The following is a 25,325-nucleotide window of genomic DNA, read 5'->3' as shown; positions in this document are numbered from 1 at the left end:
CTCTGCATATTAGCTAGATGGGCAATTTTGTCCATCTAGCAAAGGCTTCACAGAGGGGGAGGGGAGGAGGCTGATGATGGCTGGGGATACATCCTATTCCCACATCCCCAGTCTTCTCCCCTCCCCACCGCCTAGGAACAACCTCTTTGCCCTCTTACAAGCTATTGTGAACAAAAGAGTTGCGGGGGTCAGAGGGTGTTCTGCCCAGCCACAAAATGTCCATTTCCCAAAGGCTAAAACAAAAGTAACATTTGTTTTGTTGGTAAATAAATATGATACACAGGTCCTTAAGCAGAAATGGAAGAGGGAACTGGATTGTCCCATTTTGCTTAATCAATAGATTGCCACTTTAGCATCTTGTATCCGAAGTGTCTATGGATCTGAGGTTATGTCTTATTAAGCAAAAGCTCTTGTTCTGCATCTATTGGATGCCATAATGCATCTTCTCTAAGGGTTTGTCTAAGTCAGCAGATTGTTGGAGGTGTAATACTGATAATGCTTCTTTAAATCATATGTTTTGGCAATGTCCAATAGTTGCCATTTTTTTGGAAAGAGGTTATTAGACGGATAAACTTTATATTGGAACACACTTTAATAATTACTGATGTACATGCTCTTTTAAATTACATGCTTCCTGGATGTTAACACACAGTCAGCATAAATGGAGTCTCTGCACCTTTTTCAAAGCTAAAAGATTGGTATTACAATGTAGGAAGGATAAATCCTCACAGTGCAATGAATTGAGAACTTAATAATGCTTTCAACATTGTTCCCCGCCTTGATCGGGATGGAGAGGCGGGAGGGAAATAAATTTATTATTATTAGTAGTAGTATTTGAGTGAGTGATATATAGGTCCTTTGACAAATGGATACATATATGGATGTTTGTTCTGCCTTTGTTTAAGTTTATTTATAATCTCTTTTATTTTTTTGGAAGGTTGCATACATACACATACATACATACACATTTCACATGCATTAGGTGAAATTGATACATTCAATCATGCCATTTCCCCCTTCTATTTTATGGTTTTGCTTTGTTTTGTTCTGTTAAACTTTAAAATAAAAAAGTTAATTAAAATATTTTTTGAAAAGAAAAAGAAAAGTAACATGCCAAAGACAAGGTAGAGGTGCGGTCCTAGCTTCAAAACACAAAAAACAATTCTGAAGCCCCATTTTTCTCCTTGAACACCCATTTCACAGAAAGCAAATTGATGAGGCCCAGAGACATGTAACTTGGCCAAGAGAATGAGAACAAGGCAGACATGAAATCTTAGCCCCAAATGCCAGATCACATATTCCACCACCACCACCACCCCACCACAAAGCGGTCACATTCAGAGAAACACATGCATGCATACACACACACACACGGCAAAACACGTACCACACCAAAACTAGAAAAGAAGCCCAAAATCCAAACAGGCAGAACACACACACTGCACAGGCAAAATACCCTCTCAATTTTCAGCCATCCACTTTAGCCCCTCAAGGTTCTGCTCCCCATCTCTTCGCCATCCACTTCAAAAGGAAGTGCTGGATTCTACACATCCACCATTTTTATTTTCTAAGAATGCCTCTGAAGCTAACATGGGGCCCAGAAGCATTCTGGGAAATCAATATGGTGCTTGAGGCCAGCGTTTTCCTTTACAACATGCCCACCACCCATTTTTTTTAAAAAAATAAAACCTTGAGGAGCAGTGAGCCCAGGGGGATGTTGGACTATATGTTGGGGGATGTTGGAGGTGCCCTGGGTATGTTGGACTATATGGAACCCTGTGGGCAAATATAGTTTCCCTATGGAGCAAGTACAATCCTATGTTTCCCTATGGGCAAGTATGGTTTCTCTGTCCTATGTTTTCTAGGATGACCATATGGAAAGGAGGACAGGGCTCCTGTATCTTCAACAATTGTATAGAAAAGGGAATTTCAGCCGGTGTCATTGGTATGCACGCAGCACCTGGTGAAATTCCCTCCTCATCGCAACAGTTAAAGCTGCAGGAGCTACACTAGAGTGGTCAGATACAAAACAGAGCAAGGCTCCTGCAGCTTTAACTGTGATGAAGAGGGAATTTCACCAGGTGCTGCTTGCATACAAAGGACACCTGCTGGAATTCCCTTTTCAATACAACTGTTAAAGATACAGAAGCTCTGTCCTCTTTTCCATATGGTCACCCTAATGTTTTCCTATGGGCAATTACTATCCTATGTTTCCCTGTGGGAAAGATTGGTTTCCCTTTGGGAAAGATTGGTTTCCTTTTGGGCAATTACTATCCTTTGTTTTAGTATGTCCCATGTTTAGGCAGGGAAAAGGTCCTACAATTCCCGGCATTCGGAAAAAAAGAAAAGAAGGAATCTGTTCTACAACCCTTGCCGTTGGTGATGCCTACGTGTGAGAAATTCTCCTCCCGATGGAGAAATTTGGAGAAATTCTCCCCGCAATTTCTCTAACCACAAATAGGGTGGAGAATTTTGAAAGGCCACTTGCGCACAGCTCTAATTAAAATTCTAGTTTTGGTTTCTAAATGTCTGCCTATGCATATAAACTAGCATGTGCACATGTTATACAAACCACTGCCTCCTTCTGCCCTCCATTTTAGCAATGGCTATGCTGTCCCCACTGCATTTCCCTGTCCCGCTGAGGTACCAACCAGGCTGTGCGAAAGCTCACCCGGCCTTCTGTATTTTCTTTATCATAGCTCCTGCATAACAAGGAGCACTCCTCAGAACAAGAACCTTGAAAACCACCTAAACAGAGAATTGTAGTGAACGTGGCCTGCAGATGAACCCGAAAGGGACAAGGCCGAAAGACCCTGGGATGACAATGTTGAGATAATAACCTTTCCATCCTGATGAGTTAATTAAGCCCCTTGAAATCCACTGGGAACAATAAAGAGGGTTTTTTTTGTCCCTTTTATGAACCCACCTTCTGATTCATTCTCTTTAATTGTGGTTTACAAGGACAACACGGCCTGCTAACATCAAAAACCCTGGGTTTTAGCCCCAAATAAACTGGCATGTTTTTTCGTTTGCTTCCTCCCTGTCTCTCCCCACCACACAAGCCCCGCCGCACCGCTAAATCACTAAAGCACCCTTTCTCAACCTGGTGCCCCCCAGGTCATTGGACTACAATTCCCAGCATGCCCTGCAGCCCAACACATCTGGAGGGCAACAACTTAGGAAAGGCTGCCCGAAGGGGAGCCTCAACCGGGCTTTGATGACAGGCTGCTGATACCGCATCCTGCCATGTGATTAGATGCACGCAGGCATTAGCACTGCATGTAATTCACCTCAAATGAAAGAGGCTTCAAGGAGGAAATTAAAAGGAAAGTCAAAGACCCAGCAGTTTGCCTCCATTTAATTTTGCATGATCAAAGCCTGCGTGCCTCCCAGGCACAGCTAGATTCTTTCTTGGTGGGTGAGGCTGAGGCGTACGGGTGCTCCATGCATCATGCATATTAAACAAAACGCCAACGCTAAAAAACAAAACAAAAACTACATAAATTTCTTATGCTACATTAGCACTGTGGTGCAAATAAATCATGCTGTTGAGCACGCTCCTTCCATTAATCGACCTTACTGATCAGGGCACTGCACCTGTCAGGGTTTCATGACATTTGGGATGCAACGAATATAGCTTAGCATTCATGTAAGCTGGGATGTCAACCATCCCAAGCTCCCTTTCCACTTGCCTGGGAGAGCTCTTCAGTGACCATCCTTGGAATACTGTGTACAGTTCCGGTCACCGTACTTAGAAAAAGAAAAAGAAAAAAAAAAGATATTGTAGAGCTAGAAAAAGTGCAGAGAAGGGCAACTAAACTGATCGAGGGGTGCAGCAAGTCTGCTATGAGGGAAGGTTACAAGATCTGGGATTGTTTAGCTTGACAAAAAGGAGACTAAAGGGAGACGTTATAGAGGTGCACAAAATTATTCAGGGTGTAGGGACACATTTTATTTTATTTTATTTTTACCCCGCTCCTCAGCCAAAAAACTCTCTCGGAGTGGCTTACAATAAATTAGCAAAGAAGACAGTTTCTGCCCTCAGGCTTACAATCTAAAAAAAAAAAAAAAGACATGACACACAAGGAAAAGGAGATCAGGAGGGAAGAGGAAAAAGACAGCGAGAAATTAAGTAGACCGGCAACAGAGCTGATGGGTTTGTTCAACTCCTGAAGGAGGGGAGTCAAACTGGAACAGGCCCTGATGTTTCCTCTGCCTGCATCTGTCCCCCTTGCTCTTTCTTTTTGCCCACATTTTCCTCTCTCTCTCTTAATACTAGAACCCAGAGGGTCATCCCATGAAGCTGATTGATGGAAGATTCAGGACAGATAAAAGGAACTGCCATCTTCACCCTGTGGGGAAGAAGATGCAAGGGGGACTGGAGCAGGCAGGAACCATCGGAGCCTGCTTCAGTTGGAACCCCCGCCAGGGCTAACATCTTCACCCTGTGGGGAAGAAGGAGCTGTTGGTTTGCCCCTCCATTGGGAGATGAGAGGACGGAGCAGGGCCTTCCCACCAGCCTAAACAGTCTCCTTAATTTCTTTTTATTTTCTCCCTCTTCCCTCCCCATCCACTTTTCCTTGTGTGTCTTGTCTTTTTTAGAATGTAAGCCTGAGGGTAGGGACTGTCCTCTTTATTGATAAATTCTAAGCCGCTCTGAGTGCCTTTTGGCTGAGGTGCGGGATAAAAATTCTCTAAATAAGTATAATATAAATATAAGTCCTTCTTCACACAGCGCATGGTCAAAATATGGAATTTGCTACCACAAAACGTAGTGATGGCCACCAATTTGGATGGCTTTAAAAGAGGTTTGGATAAAGTCTTGGGGGAGAAGGCTATCAAGGGCTACTTGTCCTGATGGTTAAGTGCAACCTCCAGTATCAGAGGCACTAAGCCTGTATACACCAATTGTTGGGGAACATGGGTGGGAGGGTGCTGTTGCACCGTGTCCTGCTTTGTTGGTCCCTGGTTGACTGCTGTGTTAACAGAATGCTGGAGTAGATGGGTCTTTGGTCTAATCCAGCAGGGCTCTTCTGATGTTCTCTCTTTCAGTGTCACCGCTTGGTGCCCCCTAAAAAACAATCTCCCCAAGGTCAGGTGGCCTCTAGAACAGCTACAGTGGCCATGTGTCCTGTTTGAAGGCTGTTTGAGGAATGGTTGTCCGGTCTAAGACCCGTTTAAAGATAAAGAACCCCAACAGGGGAGAACTAAAAGACCTGAAGTTGTCCATCAATAGCACTTGGACAGCAGACAGAGCAAGGCCATAGATCAGCTGCTCACCCTCTTCCCCACTAGGGTGTGATGTATATTGTATTTCTATTTAAATTATAGTCATTATTTCTAAAAGAGTATGACCTTTTTATGCCCTCTTCTTTTTTTCTTTTTTTGGAAAAGAAACAAATGGAAGAGTGAAGTGTGGTACGGTGAAGGAGATGAAGAGCTGTGAATCTAGCACTAAAAAAACCAAAAAGATTTTGGATATGCACAGACCAGAGACAAGCTGTTATAAATTGCTTAATTGCACGTTAAAGAAAGACCGAGTGTTCCACCTAAGACAATGTGTAATATGGCTCCCGAATTGAAAGGTACTTGAGAAGGCCATGATAATACAGCAAGCCTTAATGCTGGTGCTGTTTTGGGTGTGCCTGTTGCACCCCTGTTTGACAACTGTGCTAACCGTTGTCTCCGGCTATTGGGCGGTATAGAAATGTAATAAATAAATAAATAAATAAATAAATAAATAAATAAATAAATAAAAATAACCAGGCCCACAAAACACCAACCCACAAATGTTGTTGCACTTGGCAAAGGAAACGATGGATGCCCTCTTTTGTCCACTGTTTTGGTGATACGTATGTGGTTACTCATAAGAGCGGCACCTCGCCAGGCACGTCAGGCTATGGCTACCACTAGGGTGGGGTGGGGGTGGACACCCACCCTGAATCTATGTACTTGCACTTTCCACTTGCGCCTATTGCCTTGGTGTGCTGGGTCTCTGCCATGCCTTGCATCGGTATTCATTACAACAACCCTGCTAAACCCAGCCTGTGTTATTGTCCACATATTTGAGATGGGTGCTGATGCCTAGTGGTTTAAGCTCCTGCCCCCGCCACGTGGATTAATGGCTAGGCTGGTATGAGGTGTGAGCAGGAAGCTTCTTGCAACTATGCAAGGCCAAGTTAAGTTCCTGGAGTGTTGCTTCTCCAAAGGTTAAGAACATAAGAAGAGCCATGCTGGATCAGACCAAGGGTCCATCTAGTCCAGCACTCTGTTCACACAGTGGCCAACCAGTCATTGGCCAGGGACCAACAAGACAGGACATGGTGCAACAGCCATGTTCCCCAGCAACTGGTGCACACAGGCTTACTGCCTCGAATACTGGAGATAGCACTCAACCTTCAGGGCTAGTAGCCACTGATAGCCTTTGCCTCCAGGAATTTATCCAACCCCCTTTTAAAGCCATCCAAATTGGTGGCCATCACTACATCTTGTGGTAGTGAGTTCCATAATTTAACTATGTGCTGTGTGAAGAAGTACTCCCTTTTATTTGTCCTGGATCTCCCACCAATTAGCTTCATGGGATGACCCCAGGGTCTTGTATTTTGAGAGAGGGAGAAAAATGTCTCTCTATCCACATTCTCCATACCTTGCATAATGTTGTACACCTCTATCATGTCTCCCCTTAGCCTCCTCTTCTCCAAGCTAAACAATCCCAGCTGATGTAACCTTCCCTCATAGGGGAGATGCTCCAGCCCTTAAATCATTTTAGTTGTCCTTTTCTGCACTTTTTCCAGCTCTATAATATCTTTTAGGTGTGGTGACCAGAACTGTACACAGTATTCTAAGTGTGGTCGCACCATAGATTTCTATAATTTCTCTCTCTCTTTACCTCTTCCCTCCTGAACTCCTTTTCCTTGTGTGTCATGTCTTTATTAGACTGTAAGCCTGAGGGCAGGGACTGACTTTTTTTCTAAGTGTAAGCCACTCCGAGAGCCTTTTTTGGCTGAGGAGCGGGGTATAAATATGATAAATAAATAAATAAATAGATTTGTATAAGGGCAGTATGATACTGGCCATTTTATTCTCAATTCCTTTTCTTATAATGCCTAACATGGAGTTTGCCTTCTTTACAGCGGCCGCACACTGGGTGGACATTTACATCGATCTGTCCACCTCAATCCCAAGATCTCTTTCATGTTCAGTCACTGCCAGCTCAGATCCCATTAGGTTATACTTTAAGTTGGGTTTCCCCCCCTCCCCCAACGTGCATCACCTTACACTTGCTTACATTGAATCGCATCTGCCATTTGGACGCCCACTCTCCCAGCTTGGAGAGATCCCTTTGGAGCTCTTCACAATCCCTTTGTGTTTTAACAACCTTAAATAATTTGGTGTCGTCGACAAACTTGGCCACTTAACTGCTCACTCCTAATTCCAGACCATTTATGAATAAGTCGAAAAGGATTGGTCCCAAAATCAATCCCTGTGGTTGCCTGAAGAAAAGGGCTCCAGAGACTTGGGCCGGATCTACACTACTGCTTTAAAGCGCTTTATAAAGCGCTTTAACTGCTTTAAAGTGCTATAAAACTGTTATAAAGCGCTTTAAAGCAGTAGTGTAGATCCGGCCTTAGAGCAAGCAGAAAGAACCTGTGTATAAAGGTTCTAATTCACCGCAATGCTGTTGTCCCTGCAGGGCACTTCGCACATTCACGGTCACTGCTGAAAGACTGCAGCATCCAATCATCAAAGGAGGGAATGATCAAACACTCAAACACCTTTGCAACACCTCACACATGATGCTTTTCAAAGGAGTCACCAGGACGATATTAGTGTAAACACTGTACATGAAAACAGTTACTTCCTTGACTACACATGCGGAGGAAACTGTATTAAAACAATCCGATTATCTGTCCATCTAGCCCTGGCTTGCAGAACTCTGTTCATCGGATGTTCTGCATCCAGCCTGCTTGGGTTCCCCCAGGTGACCAATTCCCATCAGGGAAAGCTGGTGCCTCCGATGTCAGTAGGCTGGTGAATCCGCTTCAGGTTTCAGTCAGAACTCTAAAGGAGCTATCCAAGCTAGCTCCTTTAGAGTTCTGAATGAAACCCAAAGTGGATTCACCACCCCACTGACATAGTTTCCACCAGCCTCCACCGATCCCCATGGAGAATGCCTGCTGTTATCTCCCTTCTGGAATCGGAGATAACAGTGAGGACGTAAGCGCAGGGGACACAGCTGGCCATGGGAAATAAAGATGCTCTTTGCTGTAGGAGCTGAGTGACTTCACGGGATGCTCCCATGGGGATGATGTATGCCACATGAATCTAGAAACTTACTCCCAGTTCAATGGGCTTTACTCCCAAGAAAGTGAATATAGGATAGCAGCCTAAAAGTGATATAATATAGGGCCTGTTCAGACAACACACTAAGCCTTGGTTAGGCCTCTAACCCTCTTGCAGCAAATAGTTAATGAGTGTGTTTAAACCATGGTTATGTAGCCATTATAGTTAGGAATGGTTAACACGACACACTAAGACAAAATGTTTAGCTCAAAATGCTTAACCAGTATGGGTTAGCATCATGCCATCTGAACAAGCATACTTTCCCCTAAAATTTACTGGGAATCTGAATTAAATGTGCTAAGAAATAACTTAGAAATAACTTCCTAAGAGTAGTATGGAGTAACCTTTAAAAAAAAAAAGTGCTTTTCTTTCTTTCTGTGCTATTCCTGGCCCCTTACTCATGTGCATATTAACGTAAAGGAAGGTAAAAAGGGTAATTAGGTGAGCACATTTACTTTCATCCCTGGAAATATCTTTTTTTAAAAAAAATACAAAATCATCCAGATAAAGCTAGTTTCATTTCTTCCTTCCAGGGCCGATTTTTTAAACCCGCTTAATTCATGGCACCTAATTTTACAACCTCTTTTTAAAGATATAATCCTGTTGGGAAATCAAAATGTCACATCGCTGCTGCATGATGGCTTGCAAAGAAAATTGGACATGATCCCCTGGGAGAAAGCTCTCAAGTTGACATGTAAATAAATGTTCCAAGATTGTGAACCAAGGGGGCGGGGGAGGACCCAGTCAGGCTGTTTCTGTTTTGTGTTTTTTCATTCCTTTTGGAGTTAGCTTCACGCCTCGCTTTCCCAACAACAATTTCCTATTTTCCCAAGCCCCTGCCCCTCTCCCCACTTTTAGCTGTATCTCTTACTGGGTCAGTGGGAACATTTGGAATTTTGGAAGAGTGCTATGGGTGCTCTCATGAGATGGCTGCCATGTGAGGCGTATCACTTGCCCATTTACAAAATGGCTGCCATGGAGGTGTAACATCATCATCATTGTAAGTCATGTTTTTGGTGGGGGGGGGGCAGATTGTAGTAAGGAGGGGCAAGCAGGCTGAATGGGCTCCAAGAGGAATTTGTGGGCAGGGTCTTGCTATTTACTGTGTTATCTGTACAGCACCATGTACATCGATGGTGCTATATAAATAAATAATAATAATAATAATAATAATAATAATAATAATAATAATAATAATAATATAGAAAGGAGAACAGGGCTTCTGTATCTTTAATAGCTGTACAGAAAAGGGAATTTCTGCAGCTGTCATTTGTATGCATGCAGCACCTGGTGAAATTCCCTCCTGTTAGATACAGGAGCCCTGTCCTCCTTTCTATATGGGCAATAAATAAATGAATGAATGAATGAATAAATAAATAAATAAATAAATAAATAAATAAAGTAAGCAAGGGCAGAGAGTATGGCAGGCACCAAGAGGCATATCTGGGCATATTGGTGCCCACAGCCCTCCATGGGAGATCCCAGGAATAAGCTTGCTTTTGCACTGGGTTCTGTCCCTAAAGCTGACACAAGCCAAGTTTAGGATCTGGCCTCAAACCTGCTCGAGACAGCTGCGCTTTGCTCTCCCGGCTCCACCACAGCTTTGGATCTGTTCCCTGATCCAGCTGGTGCCCAAATAGCAGATAATGAGGGTTTCAAGGTTTGGGAACCTCTTTCCAGAAAGGGGAGAAGCATGGAGCAAGTCCTTCCAAACGGCGCCTCCTGAGCAAAGCAAGAAAACAAAACAAAAACGAACCTTCCGATGTTTCATAGATGAAAACGGGGACGTTTCTGTAGTCTGTTTGCAAGAGGATCCCCCTGTAGCTCTGTTGCATAGCATATGCTTTGCATTTGCAAGGTCCTGGGTTCAATTTCTGACATCTACCATTAAAGGGTGAGGTAGCAGTTGCTGGGCAAGTCCTGCTTTGCTTGAGATCCTGGAGCAGCAGCAGCAGCATTTGTTGATTTTATTTTGATTTTATTTTGATTTGCATATTTTGTACAGCACCAAGTACATTGTTGGTGCTATATAAATAAATAAATAATAATAACAATAATAATAGATTTGTATGCTGCTTTTGAAAAAGTAAATCAATGATCAGTGGCTATCAACAATAGCAGGAAAGATAAAATAAAAATACAGCAGCATTTTAAAAAAAGGCACTAGAGAGCCAATGTGGAGTAGTGTTTAGAGTGTTGGATTAGGGTTAGGGAGATCCAGGTTCTAGTCCCCACCTGGCCATGGGTGACTTAGACAATCACACAAAGGCTTAAAACAAGAGATTTTTTTTTAAAATCTACATAGTAGTAAAAATAATACATCTTAGCAAACCTGAATGTAGGTCCAGTCACAAACACAAAATAAGACCCCCGTTCTCTGATGGTCTTTACTTTAGGAAGCGTCAATAACTAGGGTGACCCTATGAAAAGGAGGACAGGGCTCCTGTATCTTTAACAGTTGCATAGAAAAGGGAATTTCAGCAGGTGTCATTTGTATATATGGGAAACCTGGTGAAATTCCCTCTTCATCTCAGCAGTTAAAGCTGCAGGTGACCAATCTGGTCACTCTAGTATAGCTCCTGCAGCTTTAACTGTGGTGATGAAGAGGGAATTTCACCAGGTTCTCCACATATACAAATGACACCTGCTGAAATTCCGTTTTCTACGCAACTGTTAAAGATACAGAAGCCCTGCCCTCCTTTTCCATATGGTCACCCTACAATAACAGCAGCCACCTTTGTAGCTGGAGCCCGTAAGGCCCCGCACATCCAGGCCAGGTGGAAATGAGCCAGGTAAAGGACCAAGAACTAGTCATACTGGACTCACAGCTACCGTGGTGCAGCTAGGTCAAGTTGAACTTTTGACAATGATCCTACAGGGAGGCTCTCTTTAGATGGACGTACCAGTGGAGGCTGGTGGCTCAGTTGTGAGTGGGGTGATGAATCTGCACTGGGTTTTAGTCAGAACCCTAAAGGAGCTATACAAATTGTTCTGCTGATATAAGAACAGGCAGCTTCTCTCTAAGGCTTCATGCTGAGAGAAGTCTTTCACATCACCTGTTGACTGATCCTGAACCTGGGACTTTGCAAATAGAAACACGTGTTCTACCGCTACCCCTAAGCTCTGGCTCCTACCCTTACTTGCTTCTCCTGCCCAGCACAACACTTACCTCCGTTACATAGGGTGACCCTATGGAAAGGAGGATGGTGCTCCTGTATCTTTAACAGTTTTATTGAAAAGATAATTTCAGCAAGTGTCATGTGTATGCATGCAGCACCTGGTGAAATTCCCTCTTCTTCACAACAGTTAAAGCTGCAGGAGCCCTGCCCTTATCTGGTCACGCTAGGCAGGGCTCCTGCAGCTCTGTTGCGAAGAAGAGGGAATTTCATCAGGTGCTGCATGCATACAAATGACTCTTGCTGAAATTATCTTTTCAATACAATTGTTAAGATCATAACATTGGCCAGGAAAATTACATGTACAAAACATTAGAGAGTTCCAAAGCTGTACTAGTGCTGTAAACATTTTAAAACCATTTAGGCTTTTGTAGTTTTGTTTTATTCTTCGTATTGTTTTTTATCATATGTTGCCTTGAGCATTCATGGAGAGGAGGGGTGATCGAAAAATATTCTAAATCAATCAATCAGTAAAGTAAGTGGAACCTGGGTACCATTTGCTTGAGAAAGTGCAACATATTGTCTGTGTGGGTGTATGCCACAGCCACTGCCAATCTGGTATTCTTTACTTTCCAGATGGATATGCTAATATCATTTGATGACAATGGAACAGCTCTGTGCTCCAGGCTAAACACTCAGTCCTTCCTTCTTACTTGAAATGCAAAGGTAACTTTTGTCCCGGCTTAATACAATTCATGAGCCATTAAAGCTGCGACCTGGGTCAGGGCTTTTTGGGGAAAGATAAATCAAAGATAATCAGGGGAGGTGATAAGTGGAGAGAAGTACTCAAAGTCATTTGGAGGCGAAACATTTGGGTAGGCCAAAAATGTAGCAGCATTTTAATATATGTAATATAACTATACACCTATGTCTTTGTTTGTGTGTGCATAAGTAAAGTAGGGTGACCATATGGAAAGGAGGACAGGGCTCCTGTATCTTTAACAGTTGTATAGAAAAGGGAATTTCAGGTGTCTTTTGTATGCATGCAGCACCTGGTGAAATTCCCTCTTCATCACAGCTGTTAAAGCTGCAAGATCCCTGCCCTATTAACCAGATACAAAAGAAGGAAGAGCTCCTGCAGCTTTAACTGTTGTGATAATATGAACCCAGTGGATGCAACTCTGGCACCTGCTTGTCCAGTATTATTGGATACCTTTCAATTTGTACAGCCTGATGATGTGGACAGGGTCCTTGGAGAGGTGAGAGCCACCACGTGTGTATTAGACCCTTGCCCTTCATGTCTTATAAAAGCAGCCAGAGGGGGACTGGCTGAGTGGGTAAGTAGAGTGGTCAATGCCTCAATTTGCCAAGGCAGGGTGCCAACCGGCTCGAAGGAGGCAGTGGTAAGACCCACATTGAAAAAGCCCTCCTTGACCCCCATAGTATTGGAGAACTACTGGCTAGTCTCTAGTATTCCACTTTTGGGCAAGGTATTGGTGCGAGTGGTGGCCTCAAAACTCCAGGGATACCTGGATGAGACAGCTTATCTAGACCCATTTCATTCTGGCTTCAGACCTGGTTATGGGTGGACGACCTATGCCAGGAACTGGACAGGGGGAGTGTGTCCCTGCTGGTTCTGCTGGATCTCTCAGGGGCGTTCGATACCATCGACCATGGTATCCTTCTGGGCCGCCTTGCTGGGATGGGTCTTGGAGGCACTGTTTTACAGTGGTTCCATTCCTTCCTGGAGGGTTGGACCCAGAAGGTGGTGCTGGGAGACTTCTGTTCGACTCCTTGGCTGTTGACCTGTGGAGTCCCTCAGGGCTCTGTTTTGTTCCCCATGCTATTTGACATATACATGAAACTGTTGGGAGAGGTTGTCTGGAGTTTTGGGGTGCGGGGTCATCAATATGCTGATGAAACCCAACTCTACTACTTCTTTCCCCCCAATTCCAAGGAAGCTGTTTCGGTGCTAAACTGGTTTCTGTCAGTAGTAATGGACTGGATGAGGGCAAATAAATTGAAGCTTAATCCAGACAAAACAGAGGTGCTCCTGATCAGTTGAAAGGCAGATCAGGGAATAGGGTTTCATCTTGTGCTGGATGGGGTTACACTCCCCCTGAAGACACAGGTTCACAGCTCCTGGATTCAGCCCTGAGCCTGGATGCCCAGGTTTTGGTGGTGGCTAGGAGTGCATTTGCAGTTACAGCTAGTGCACCAGCTGCACTTGTTCCTTGAGATGTCTGACCTGGCCACAGTGACACATGCTTTAGTTACATCCCGTTTGGATTACTGTAACGTCCTCTATGTGGGGCTGCCTTTGAAGAGTGTTCAGAAACTTCAGCTGGTTCAAAGAGCTGCAGCCAGATTGTTGACCAGGGCTGGTTTCAGGGAGCATACAACTCCCCTGTTAAAACAGCTTCATTGGCTTCCGTTCTGTTTCCTGGCACAATTCGAAATGTTGGTTATCACCTATAAAGCCCTCTACGGGTCGGGTCGAGTTATCTGAAAGACCGTATTCTCCCATAGGAGCCTGCCCCTGCTCTGAGATCTTCTGGGGAGGCCTTTCTCTCAGTCCCACCAACATCCCAGGCCCGCCTGATAGGTACACAGGAGAGGGCCTTCTTGGTGGCTGCTCCAAGGCTCTGGAACTCCCTTCCCAGGGAGGCTAGACTGACTCCTTCTGTGCTACACTTTCAGAGGTTGGCAAAATCTTTTTTGTTCTGGTAAGCTTTTCGAACTACTCTGGACCTGTGTTAATGTATTGGATTATGTTTTTCCTTTTAATCGCTTACTGTTTTTAAATTTTTAACATGTTTTTAATTTTACTGCAGGTTTAATTCTATTTTCACTTCTGTAAATTTATATTTATAAGTTTTAATTGTACATGTTTTAATCTTGTAAACCACCTTGAGTCCCAGTACTGGGAAAAAGGTGGGTGATGATGAGGATAATAATAATAATAATGGAATTTCACCAGGTGCTGCATGCATAGAAATGACACCTGCTGTAATTTCCTTTTCTATAGAACTGTTAAAGATACGGGAGCCCTGCCCTCCTGGACACCCTATAAATGGCCAATGTTTTAACCTCACCGCTTGCACACATGCAGTTAAGCACCTATGTAACACCAAGTCCGACTCTGTTTGAAGTACATGAAAATTAAACATTTATTGGCCTGACTCAGTCTAGTTGAACCAGTTCAGCGGGTTAGTTCTTCAGAACTGTTCATTTATTTGCAGTTTATAGTGTGCCTTGTGCAAGGGACAAACTATATTTAAGTAATAATAAAAAGACAAATCCCTATCCTCAGAGGTTCAGATATATGGGTTAAATTTAGAAAGTGAAGATGTTGGATACAACAACCCTCAAATAATCCATGTAGGTTGGATATTCAAAATGGCCACCAGTACTGTGTGGCTTAAATAAGCAGTTGGGGGGGGGGGGGGCGCTGCGGTGATCATGTGAACCATGTCACTGTGTTTACTAGGGATTAACTTCCTAGTAGGCATACCTAGGATGTATTGCTGAATTAGATGGGAGTCTCTGCTTGACCATTAGCGTCCTTGGGAAAGGGTCTCTATCCCAACTTCAGTTAGCTTTCCTCTCACCCCAATCAAATCTGTAAATAGCAGGGTCTTGCTATTTACTGTGTTATCTGTACAGCACCATGTACATCGATGGTGCTATATAAATAAATAATAATAATAATAATAAAATGGGAATAATCTCAAGTTACTCTATGTCCACTGTCTGGGGAAAAAGTGGGACACACAGCTCACGTGATGATGCTCCTTCCTACCAAATATATAAATCCCTTCATATAAAAACCTAGTATGTCAGGGAGGCTGGTGTCCCAAGTTGTTTGCTTTCTATATGGGGATGGGAGGGGTTATTATTTATAGGGTGATTTCAGTTTTGTTAGCCCCCATCTGAAGTCATTTAAGTGGTCAGCCCAAATACATCCTCACCAACTCAGTAACAACTACACCTTGGAGAGTTATGTATTGTACTTGTTTCACTACTCTCAAGTATGGAGTGAGTCCAAAACAAGCCTCTTTGGGAAGACTGCTACCTAGCTTGGCTAATTAGCTGGAGAACCTATGTTATATTTGCGGACTAGGAAGACCTCTGGGTGAACCTGGGCTAACCAACATCCAGCTATCCCCAGAGGATGGTCAAGATAAAAGTGGGGAGAAATTGCCCACTTGGATACAGAATTAATAGAAAGCACTGTGCATTTGGCTAAGATGCTCTTGGGAAAAGTATAACACCCACCAGTATTTTGTAAGAAAAAGATTCTTGGTTCAATTCCCAGCAACTCCAGTTAGGATAAGAAGAGCCCTGCTGAATCAGTTCAAGGGTCCATCTAGTCCAGCACTCTGTTCACACAGTGGCCAAACAGCCATCGGCCAGGGATAAACAAGCAAGACATGGTGCAACATACCAGCCTCCAGACATTTCAGAGCACAAGTCCTAGCATTCCAGGCCATGCAAAGTGGGGCTGCTGGGAGCTGGAGTCCAATACATCTGAAGATTAGTGAAGGCTTCAGTATGAAGTGTGGGTAAGGGCCCTGTCTGAAATGCTGCCAGTGTGTTCCAGCTTTCCGCAAACTGGTGACCTTCTGATGTATTGGACTGGAATTCCCATCATCCCCAGACCTATGCTGGCTGGGAATGATGGGCGCTGTAGTTCAACCCTTTTGGAAGGCACAACTTTGAAGAAGGCTGACAGACAAAATGAATCAGTTTGACTCAGTATAAAGCAGCTTCATCATGTTTAATGCTGCTACTGTGGTCAGGTGTTTGATCACACAATGCAGGCTCTATACTTTTGTGAAGAGCGCTTATACTGCCGCTTCCTGCTAAAGATGGGATGTTCCTTGGGAATTATTTTTAAACATTCGAAGCCAAGCCCCACCCCCACAAACACTTACAAGGTATAGCTAGTTACAATTTAGGGCAAATATTTTATTATTTTTCTAGAAACGCAAAATAAAATCATTTCTTTGAAAGAAAAAAACAAAAAAGGTATTTAAATAAAAACAACCAGAAGTCTGTGAAATGTTATGGCACAAAAAAAGTTTCAAGCCCATTATAAATTTCCGTTGCCACAACCACTAAGCATCATTTGTTGCAGTATTTTTTTTTTAAATTTTCTATAAAGATTTTTTTATTAAAGATATTTACATATCATTAGGCGGTGTAAATATATTTACAGCAGATCAGGCGACCCCCCCTTCCCCCTCCCTTGTAAATCATCTTAAGGGGGAAAAGACGCTTTAAATACAAAACAAAAAGTAAAGTGAAAAGGTTTCATCCCCAAGCACAAAGAGACTTCTGCCCAAAGTTTTATCAGTTCTGAGGCATTTCCGAGGTTCCGGCCAGCCTTAGGCCAAGGTTGTGTAGTTGTCAAGCATGCAATTGTAAATGGATCCATGTTTCGCGCATGGATGAGTTCATCAGTACATTATTTTCTTTTAAAGAAGCACGAAAGTTGTTTGGATCTTTGCCTGGCTGGTGTTCGTCCCAGTCTCTGTATGCACTCCCCACTCCAATGTTCATGGGTTTTTACAATTTTTTTAAAAAAATATTTTTAAACACAACAGTTCCTTAGCTGCTGAAGTTTGCTTTTGAGTTGTTCTTGCCGCCTCTTAAGCTGCTCTTTCTCCGCTAACAGTCTGTGTTCGTCGGACTGGATGGACAGAACGTATTCCGTAGCCTTTTTAAGGATGACAACTTTAGGGGCTTTCTCGTTGTTGGCTACCTCTGGGATCTGGTCGCGCAGCGCAAAAAAGCTCAACTTGAGCTCGTTCCGCCTCTGGCGCTCCAAGACGTTGTGCGTCCGCCTCTTGTCGTTCTCTTCGGAGTCTGACGTGCGTGGGCTGGAACATTTGCGGTTGTTGCTGATCTGTTTGAGGACACGGCCACTGTCCAATTTTAGCCTTTTGGCTGAGGTGTGCTCAACCCTGGTCGAGGGAGAGGCAGCGTAATTGTGCTGGTGGGTGGGGACGTGACACCGCTTGAGGACCAGGGGGCTGTGGGGGGGCTTACTGTGCCCCCTTGTAGAATGGGAATCAGAAACGGACTTCTTTGATGCCGGTTGCCTTTTTTCTACTGTGACGACATCAATTTCTTCCTCCTCCTCCTCTTGCTCCTCTTCCTCTTCTGAAAAAGATAACAACACAATGGGTAAGTTAAGAGTAAACAAGTGTGTCAATTGCTTTTTTTATTAAGAAAAAAAATTGCTTTATTTACCGTTATGCAAGGGGCACTGTGACCTGAAATCTAACTGTCAGATGTTTTGGACTAGAACTCCCCAGATTCCTGACCCCTGGGCATGCTGGCTGGGGATGATGGGAGCTCAAGTACAAAACCAGGTTGGGGAAGGCTGAAATAGAGAAATTAGCTGTGGTCTACTACTGACAGCTGAACTTCTCTCGAAGGAGGGGAAGGTATAAGCTTGTTATGCAACTGAAAGAAAATGGTTGTTACAATGTCTGCACATTTCCACAGGGCATGACTCCCTCAAAAGGGCTGTTAAACTGAACCCTGGGTTCCAGATGTCAAGATGTCGAAATTACGTTATTGCATAACTCTGAAGAGCAGTTTACCAAAGACAGCAGGCAGAGACCTGGGCGAGATCGCAGACAAGGCGTTTTCTCCCATGGGAGCGAATCCACAGCTGGCTAGGTAGACAACCTGGACGGGGGCAATTGCCAATAGGGCAGGCAGCAATTCCTTCCTGCAAGTTGTCCAGCTGTCAAGAGGCAGCTGGACAACCATCTGTCAGATATGCTTTAGGGTGGATTCCTGCATTGAGCAGAGGGTTGGACTCGATGGCCTTATAGGCCCCTTCCAACTCTACTATTCTATGACCATCATCAATCCAACAACTCTGTCCACACATCCCGGGACTGTTTGTGCGAGTGGAAAAGCTATACTGCATGAGCCGTGACGGAGGGATGCGAGCGCTCAAGGCGATAGAATGACAGCATTGAAATTTCTGGAGCCACACCCAAGATCTTACATAAAAAGCAGGTTTGGATTCCCAGAACACCTTTAGAAGTTGCTCCATGCCCCGCCCTGCTGAAATTCCCAGCAGTAAATTCTTCCCACCAATCAATCGCCTTGGAAGGTTATGGAGGACCTGTTGAATGTGGGGAACTTGTGCTATTTTGCAGAGCAACTAAGGACGTACTTCTGCCCACCCCACAAAAGAAAACCACCAAGCCCCATCCACTTCTCTTCCTTTTCACTAGTCTTGCTCAACTCTCTCTCTCTCTCTCTCTCTCTCTCTCTCTCTCTCTCTCACTCTCACTCTCACACACTCACACTCACACTCACACTCACACACACACACACTCCTTCAAACTCTTTTCCATTACAAGCATGCCAAACAGGACAGATGGGTCAGTGGGTTTAAAATTCCCGCTCCGGGAGACCTGCTCTGACCCCATTATGAAATTTAAGTAGCACAGAGTCCCTCCTTTCCCTGGGTTACTTTTTCCAAGAAATGTAATTCGTGGGAAGACCAGCGATGTGCGTCGCTAACGTGGCATTTAAAAAAAAAAGAAAAAGACAGCACAAAAGTACACACATATGCTAACAGGGAGGTGCTGAGCTACTTAAATATTGGGGGGGGGGGGGGAGAGAGAACAGACACGCTTCTAAGCATTCACGCCAGCTAGCGTATGGCATAAGGAAATAAAAGCCATTCCTTTAGGATTTAGTTATCTCAAGGAATGCACAAACATTGCAGTGTGACCAAACTCATTGGCTGCATCCTCTCAGGGAAAGACCTGATACCCAAATATTTACAAAAGGGGGTGATTCAGTACTCATTGTCCCTCTAGACATGCCTACTCAGAAGTAAAACTTACTTCCAGGTAAGTGAATATAGGACTTGCAGCCCTAATTTCACAACCCAGAGCTTGTCCTCTTCTCCTTCCCCAATTCTTTACATCTGGAAAGGATGTAGTGTAACTTTGGTCCTGGAGACGTCAATCATAGACTCTGGGAAAAGTTACCCGCAGCCTCAGTGTTCCCATCTGCACAATGGGAACGTTCATTCATTCATTCTCTCATTCAAGACAGCTACAAAGCAGATAGCTACTTCATCTGGAAATGGGATTAACCCTGGATCTTTGCTTGTAGATTCACAGTGCAAACTGCTGCATGTTTACTCAGAAGTAAGTCCTACTGTGTTCAATAAGGCTTATTTCCAGGTAAGTATGCAAAAGATTACAGCCTCAGTCTATATGTGTGTGTTTTATATTACAGACACACAACTTGCTTTAAATTTTCCAAACCACTGAAGAACAGCAAAGCACCCAATATTTCAAGTTCAACAGCTGCCCACTCCATTTCTAAGCAGACCCGGGGCACTGTCCCAAGTTCTGTCCATCCTAGTCCTAACTCCCCTACCTCCCCTTCCAAGGCCCTAGGTAGGTAGGCATTCTCCCTCCACCCACCCCTTGCCAAACAGGAGAGGAGAGCTGGCAGCCTGCAAAGGGCTCACCTGAGTCACTGCTGCTGCTGCTGCTGGTGGTGGGTGGCGTGTCTTGTAGCAGCACGGCCGCGGGGTCTGGGTCTGGGGAAGCGACTTCCACCACCGGCTTCGGGGACTTCTCGCCGAGCGGGTACGGAAAGACAACAGAGGGGTCGATGCATTCAGCAGCGGCAGCGCCCAGGTCATGCAGGTAGGCGCTGTTGGGAGATGAGGCTTCGGAGGAGGAGGTGGCCAAGGTAGGCGTCTGTGGCGGCGGCAGCTGGAGGCTGCCACAGCTCCCGCTGCGTGCAGAAAGCGCAGCGCCATCGCGGCGGGCTGCCTGGAAGCAGGCGAGCTTCTCGGAGACCACTTTCTGGAGCTTGGCAGCGGCCGAGCCCCCGCTCCACATGCAGTCGTGGATGATGATGGACTTGACGAGGGAGTCGGAGTCAGCCGGGTCGCAAATGAAGCTCTGGTTGACCACGTCGCTGCCCAGCAGCTCCGTCACCATTTCCAGGTGGTCGGCGCTGGAGGGGAAGTTGCTGGAGCGGCGGCTGGGCGAGAGGGGTGGCGTGGGCAGCAGCTCAAACTTCTTCCAGATGTCTTCGGAAGGGGCGGGAGGCTGGAGCTCGCAGCCCCGGTTCTGTGCGGACAGGTAGAAGTTCTCCTCCTCGTCTTCAAAGTAGAAATACGGCTGGACCGAGTCGTAATCGTAATCATAAGTCCGGCTAGGGAAACTCGGTACTGTGAGAGGCATGGTGGCGGTAGATGGTGCCTGGGGGTGGGGGGGAAGAGAGGGACAAAGAGGGGAGCCAGTTAGTTGTGGGTTTTTGGAGAGCCCCGCAATTTCAAACATCTCCACCTTTCAAATGATGATGCCCCAAATTCCATTCCAGAGAGGAGGAAAAAAAACAGCGGAGTAATTAATCCGGAGTAACTACCCCGGTTCTTTATGCATGTGGGGACACACACACAGGCAGAAGGAAACCCGTGCTTCCTAGTATGCATGCACTGAAAGGGAGAACGCAAAGTTGAGCGGGGCAAACTAATCCGCAGTAAATAATGCGGAGTTACCTAATCCAACAAGCACAGCGCCCCGGGTCAACCCACTAACTTGTAAGAGATGGGAGCGGTTGGCCACTCAATGAAACGCAATGCGCCCTCCCGCGCCGCTTCTGAAGCTACACATCGTAAATACTTTTTACTACAGATTCGATCGTTTGGTCTCCCAACCAGTTCTCAAGCTGCCTTTAGCGAACGGAGAGGGACCCTCCCCCTCCCCGTGGCCACAACCCAGCCTCGATTCCCGCTTCCCGACCGCCCACCCGCGTTCTCGAGGCAGTCCGAGCACCGACGACCAGCAGGCACGGGAACGCCGTGCAGACGCCTCGCCAAACTGAACCTCCCGAAAAGGATCCAATATCTAGCCTTACTTCTCCCACCCCACCCCGGGGCGCCGTCCCAAAGCCCGGGACGGGCGACAAGGAGGCCAAGTTGCACCGACAGTCACCCACCCACGGTAGCCGTGATGAATGTAAGCGCCGGTTTAATCCCGGAGCGCCGTCACACTCCGCATTAACCCCATCCCGGGAGCCTCCTTAAAAGAAGAGAAAGGGACTCTGAAGCTTCAGCCGCCGCTCGTCCGGGGGCTCCCCGGGATTCGCTCCCGTCTCCAGCCACCCTCGCATCGCTTCGCCAGAGAAACCTCCCCGCCCCTCCGCATTAAAGCCGCACCGAGGTAGTTAACTCCAATCCTCCATTCTCTAGCCTAAACCGACGCTACGATCCAGGGGCTAGGAGACGCCAGCCGGCGCCCGGCAGCAGCAGCGTTCCCTTCCCCGACCGGCTTTCCAAGCCACTTCTCTCCCAATCCCATCCCCCGGGCAGAACTAATTCGGATCAATTGGTCCGCAATAGCCCTATTAGGACAACGCCACCTACGACCAGCCTCCCCTGCGCCGCGAACAACGCAGCGACGCCCCGGTTCCCACCCCCGACAGGGAGCCGCAACCCAACTTTTGCATTCTGACGACCGTAAGGCTCACATTGCAGACCGCATCGGCTGCCGCCTTGCACGCAGCAACACTAGTGATATTGGTGGGTAATATTAATAGCAATGGCAATCATCGTTAAAGCTCCGTGCAGGAGACAGTCCCACCCCAAGAACAAGGAAAAGGAAGAGTAAAAAATGCAAAATTAACTCCCTATCAACCCTTCACAAAGCTCGCTCCTCCGTTTGGAGCCTTTTTTTTGGGGGGGGGGGAGGCGGGGAGCACAGGCACCGAGTCTTTCTAGGATCCGGTGGGGAAAGACACGCTTGTCTCGCGGACGAATTCAGATATCCCGCCTCTAATCAAACCCCACCACGCACCGAGAGAGAGAGAGAGAGAAAGCCCCCGACAGAGAGAGAGAGGTACGGAACCCAGGCGGAATCAAGCGCCAACTTACCGGTTCCTCCCAGATCCCGGCCAGGAACGGCAGCCCGGTCGATGCCGAAGAACGCTTTGCGCGCAACGCACGCACGCACACAAAAGCAGCGAAATTCCAAGCCGAGACGAAGGGTTTTTTTTGAAATCTACAGCTCTATAAGCGAAAGCCACCAAGGGGCGAAAAAACGCGCCTCTTGCGAGGGAGGAAAAAAGAGAGCGAGAGGTTCCTCCTTGCGCCTCTCTCCCAGCACTCTCACATCTGCAGCCGGAGAGAGCGAGCTTGTAAGTCCCGCAGCTTGCGCCAACGGCGTCCCGAAGTTACGTAGGAATTTCTCTTTGCTCCGCGTCCCACTTTCTGAGTCAAGTCTTTTAAAGCGTCGGCTGGGGATGGGAAAAAGAGGAAGGTAGGTAGGTAGGTAGGGGTGTGTATCTGTGTATTATTTATTTATTTCCTTCCCCGCAAAAGGCGGCAGCGGTGGCGCCTCCTTTCCCCCCGGTGCTGAGCCCTCCCCTCGCGTCGCCTTCTTGCAAGCAAATCGCTGATGAGCTCCGGGCAGCCGCTCCTTTTATAAAGACGGCTTGCTCCGCCCCGCCGCTTTCCCGCCAACTGCCCGTCGCCACAGTTTTGCATAAAGGCTGTCTGGAGTTAGAATGGAGGCAGGCAGGCAGGCGCGCGCGCACGCATGGAGGGGGCGCGCAACCGGCGGCGCCCCTGGCTTCTTCTCTCCCCAGTCCCCCCCCCTCCTATCTCCCCATCTGCCCACCCACCCCGGGGAGGCGGCCGAGGCCGAGAGCGCCGGGCTGAAGGGAGAGGGGGCGCGCCTGGAGCGGAGGGTGCCGGGGACGCGGGAGGCTTTGGAGGGGCGCCCGCGCTGCGCGCACATCCGACGCGCTCTGGCTCGCGCGCTCTGCACTGCGTTAAGGCGAGGAGGGGCGGCGGCGGCTGACGTTGGGACGGTTTAATTCACCACGGCAGGCAGCCCGTTGTGTGTGTGTGTGTGTGTGTTTTACTATACGTACGCGCGCCCTCAGCGAACCGGCGGAAGTAAACATAGTAAAATACTACAGAGGTGGAATAGTAGTACTGGCGGCAGAGGAACGGCGCTTACTGGGCGTCTTTCTCCCGGCGAACCGGGGCTGTTCAGGCGTATTAAGCCGCTTGCTTGGGAGTCCGCCCCACCGAAAGCGGGCTCTGCGTATCTGCTCGGTGGGGCTGACCTCTGGGTCAAACACGCACCGCGCCCCTCTTTCTGCTTCTCCCCCACCCCCGTGTATTCCCCCCCCCAGATGGTGGGAACGTTTTATTTCGGAGCCACTCCGGTTTTGTTTCATTTCCAAGTTCAATTTGGAAATAAATGAAGCTCCCGGGACGCAGTGTTGGCATTTACTCGAGAGCAGGTCTGCAGCGACTAGGGCTGCAAGCCTTGACCCTTCCTTCCTCACCTGGGAGGAAGTCCCATTGGGTTCTGGGGGGCTTACTTCGAAGCAGACATGCATAGGATGGGGGGGGGGGTGCGAGGAAAGCAAACCGGGGTGAGAAGCGACACGCTCAAGGACTGAAGTCCCTTTGTACCGCCCGGAACGTCCGAGGCGGCGGTGGAAAGGGAAGGTGCCTCCCACACGCCGCTCTCACTTAAGCCGGTTTAGTGCTCTGTAAAGAGCGGGAAGGCAGCGCAGCCCGCTCCGTTGCCGGTTTGCTCGGAACCAAGATCGGTGTGGTTGACTCCCAAAGGAAGCGTGTGTCAGAGGCGCAGGCTTAAGTGGACTGGGGATCGCAATCCTGGGGAAAAGTAGTGCGCTAACTTGAGGAGGGGGAATAGGCAGTCACGAGACCCGGGGAATATATGGCTTCGCCTCCGGGCGCTTGAGAAAGCGACGCAAAAAAAAAAAAAAAAAAAAAAGTTGGGAGGTTACTGGGTTCAAAGCTTACCTATAGACGCAACTATTTCTAATGTTTTTTCCGGGAGCGGGAAGCCAAACGTGGTAGTCGCCTCTTAAAACGCTTAAGTTTCTCTGGAGCCAAAGGGACGCCGCCTGCAATCCTATCTCTCAACAGGGCTTGATTCGGAGTAGACCCATGCAGGGCTACTACTGCGCTGTTATTCAACGTGTTCAAAGGGCTTCAGAATTTCGTCAGTTTTTTTTTAAAGCATATCAGGTGGCTCAAAGTGGCACCTGATGTACTTTCCAAACCTTGGCAGGGCGTGCGGAGTTTTTTTTTGGGGGGGGCGGGGGGTAGAGATCACCCCGAGGTCGGGAAGGTCCGTAAAACTCAAAAGAGACGGTTTTCACAGAAAACGGGACCTCGCTCAGCCAATCCGATTGACTGATCTGCCACCAATCCCTTTTCAAAGAAGCGAGTTGCATTTAAACCGGTTTGGGCTACACAGTTACACGGGAGTAAGTCCCATTGGACATTGTGGCACTGACTTCCGAGTAAACGCGCGCGGGAAGGTGCGGTGAATCCCATGAAATAGTGCGGGAGAGACAAATTGGTAACAGGACGGGGGGGGGATTCTACTTTAATTGGCTCATAGACTGGGTTAATCCGAAATCCAGTGAGGCGCCTGGTTTTTAAATTGGCCCGATTAAACCGGTTTAGACCCATTGCAACCGATTTAAATGTAAATGTTCTGCTTTGGAAGGGTTGGGCTTCATGCTATTGAAGGGGGTGGGGGCGAGGCACCGCGCAGATTAGATTTGGGACGTCAAGCGAAGGGTACAAAGCAGCTACTCTTCGATTAAATCGGCTTAAGTGTAAACACCCCATTGTTCAAAGAAAAATAAATCAAAAGACTCGCCGATGACCTCTTGCCTCATTCCTTTTCTTCACCCACCTTCTTCGCTCTGTATCAAATACTCAATTACTCCCCATAACTGTCAATTTGCAATGCGTTTCATTCTATTATAACCCACCCCACTGCTCCGCGCACAAACCCCCTCCTT

The 25,325-nt window shown here is 46.8% G+C and overlaps 1 protein-coding gene across 3 annotated transcripts; it reads right to left on the bottom strand.

The window, feature by feature from the left end:
* Positions 1-16,409: 16,409 nt before the first annotated feature.
* On the bottom strand, positions 16,410-22,895 carry MYC (MYC proto-oncogene, bHLH transcription factor). Of its 3 annotated transcripts, none has more exons than XM_063131136.1 (3): positions 22,399-22,895; positions 19,981-20,725; positions 16,410-17,627 (listed from the first exon to the last, which is right to left on the bottom strand). In XM_063131136.1, the coding sequence occupies exons 2-3, from the start codon at positions 20,705-20,707 to the stop codon at positions 17,056-17,058; spliced, it is 1,299 nt and encodes a 432-aa protein (XP_062987206.1). In that variant the 5' UTR covers positions 20,708-20,725; positions 22,399-22,895; the 3' UTR covers positions 16,410-17,055. The 3 variants fall into 3 exon arrangements, with proteins under 3 accessions (XP_062987206.1, XP_062987208.1, XP_062987207.1); XM_063131138.1 differs by lacking the exon at positions 22,399-22,895 and adding an exon at positions 21,685-21,702; XM_063131137.1 differs by lacking the exon at positions 22,399-22,895 and adding an exon at positions 21,465-21,483.
* Positions 22,896-25,325: the final 2,430 nt, after the last annotated feature.

The sequence above is a fragment of the Elgaria multicarinata genome, chromosome 7 (assembly GCF_023053635.1).
Source record: "Elgaria multicarinata webbii isolate HBS135686 ecotype San Diego chromosome 7, rElgMul1.1.pri, whole genome shotgun sequence".
NCBI classification, from domain to species: Eukaryota; Metazoa; Chordata; class Lepidosauria; order Squamata; family Anguidae; genus Elgaria; species Elgaria multicarinata.
The sequence above is the reverse complement of the archived record's forward strand: the minus strand, read 5'-3'. Positions and strand labels throughout refer to the sequence as shown.

Coding starts and splice junctions, on each gene's coding strand:
- MYC (XM_063131136.1), bottom strand. CDS start 20,707: ATGCCTCTCACAGTACCGAGTTTCCCTAGCCGGACTTATGATTACGAT. Junction 17,628..19,980: donor CAGCAGCAGCAGTGACTCAG/GTGAGCCCTTTG, acceptor TATCTTTTTCAG/AAGAGGAAGAGGAGCAAGAG.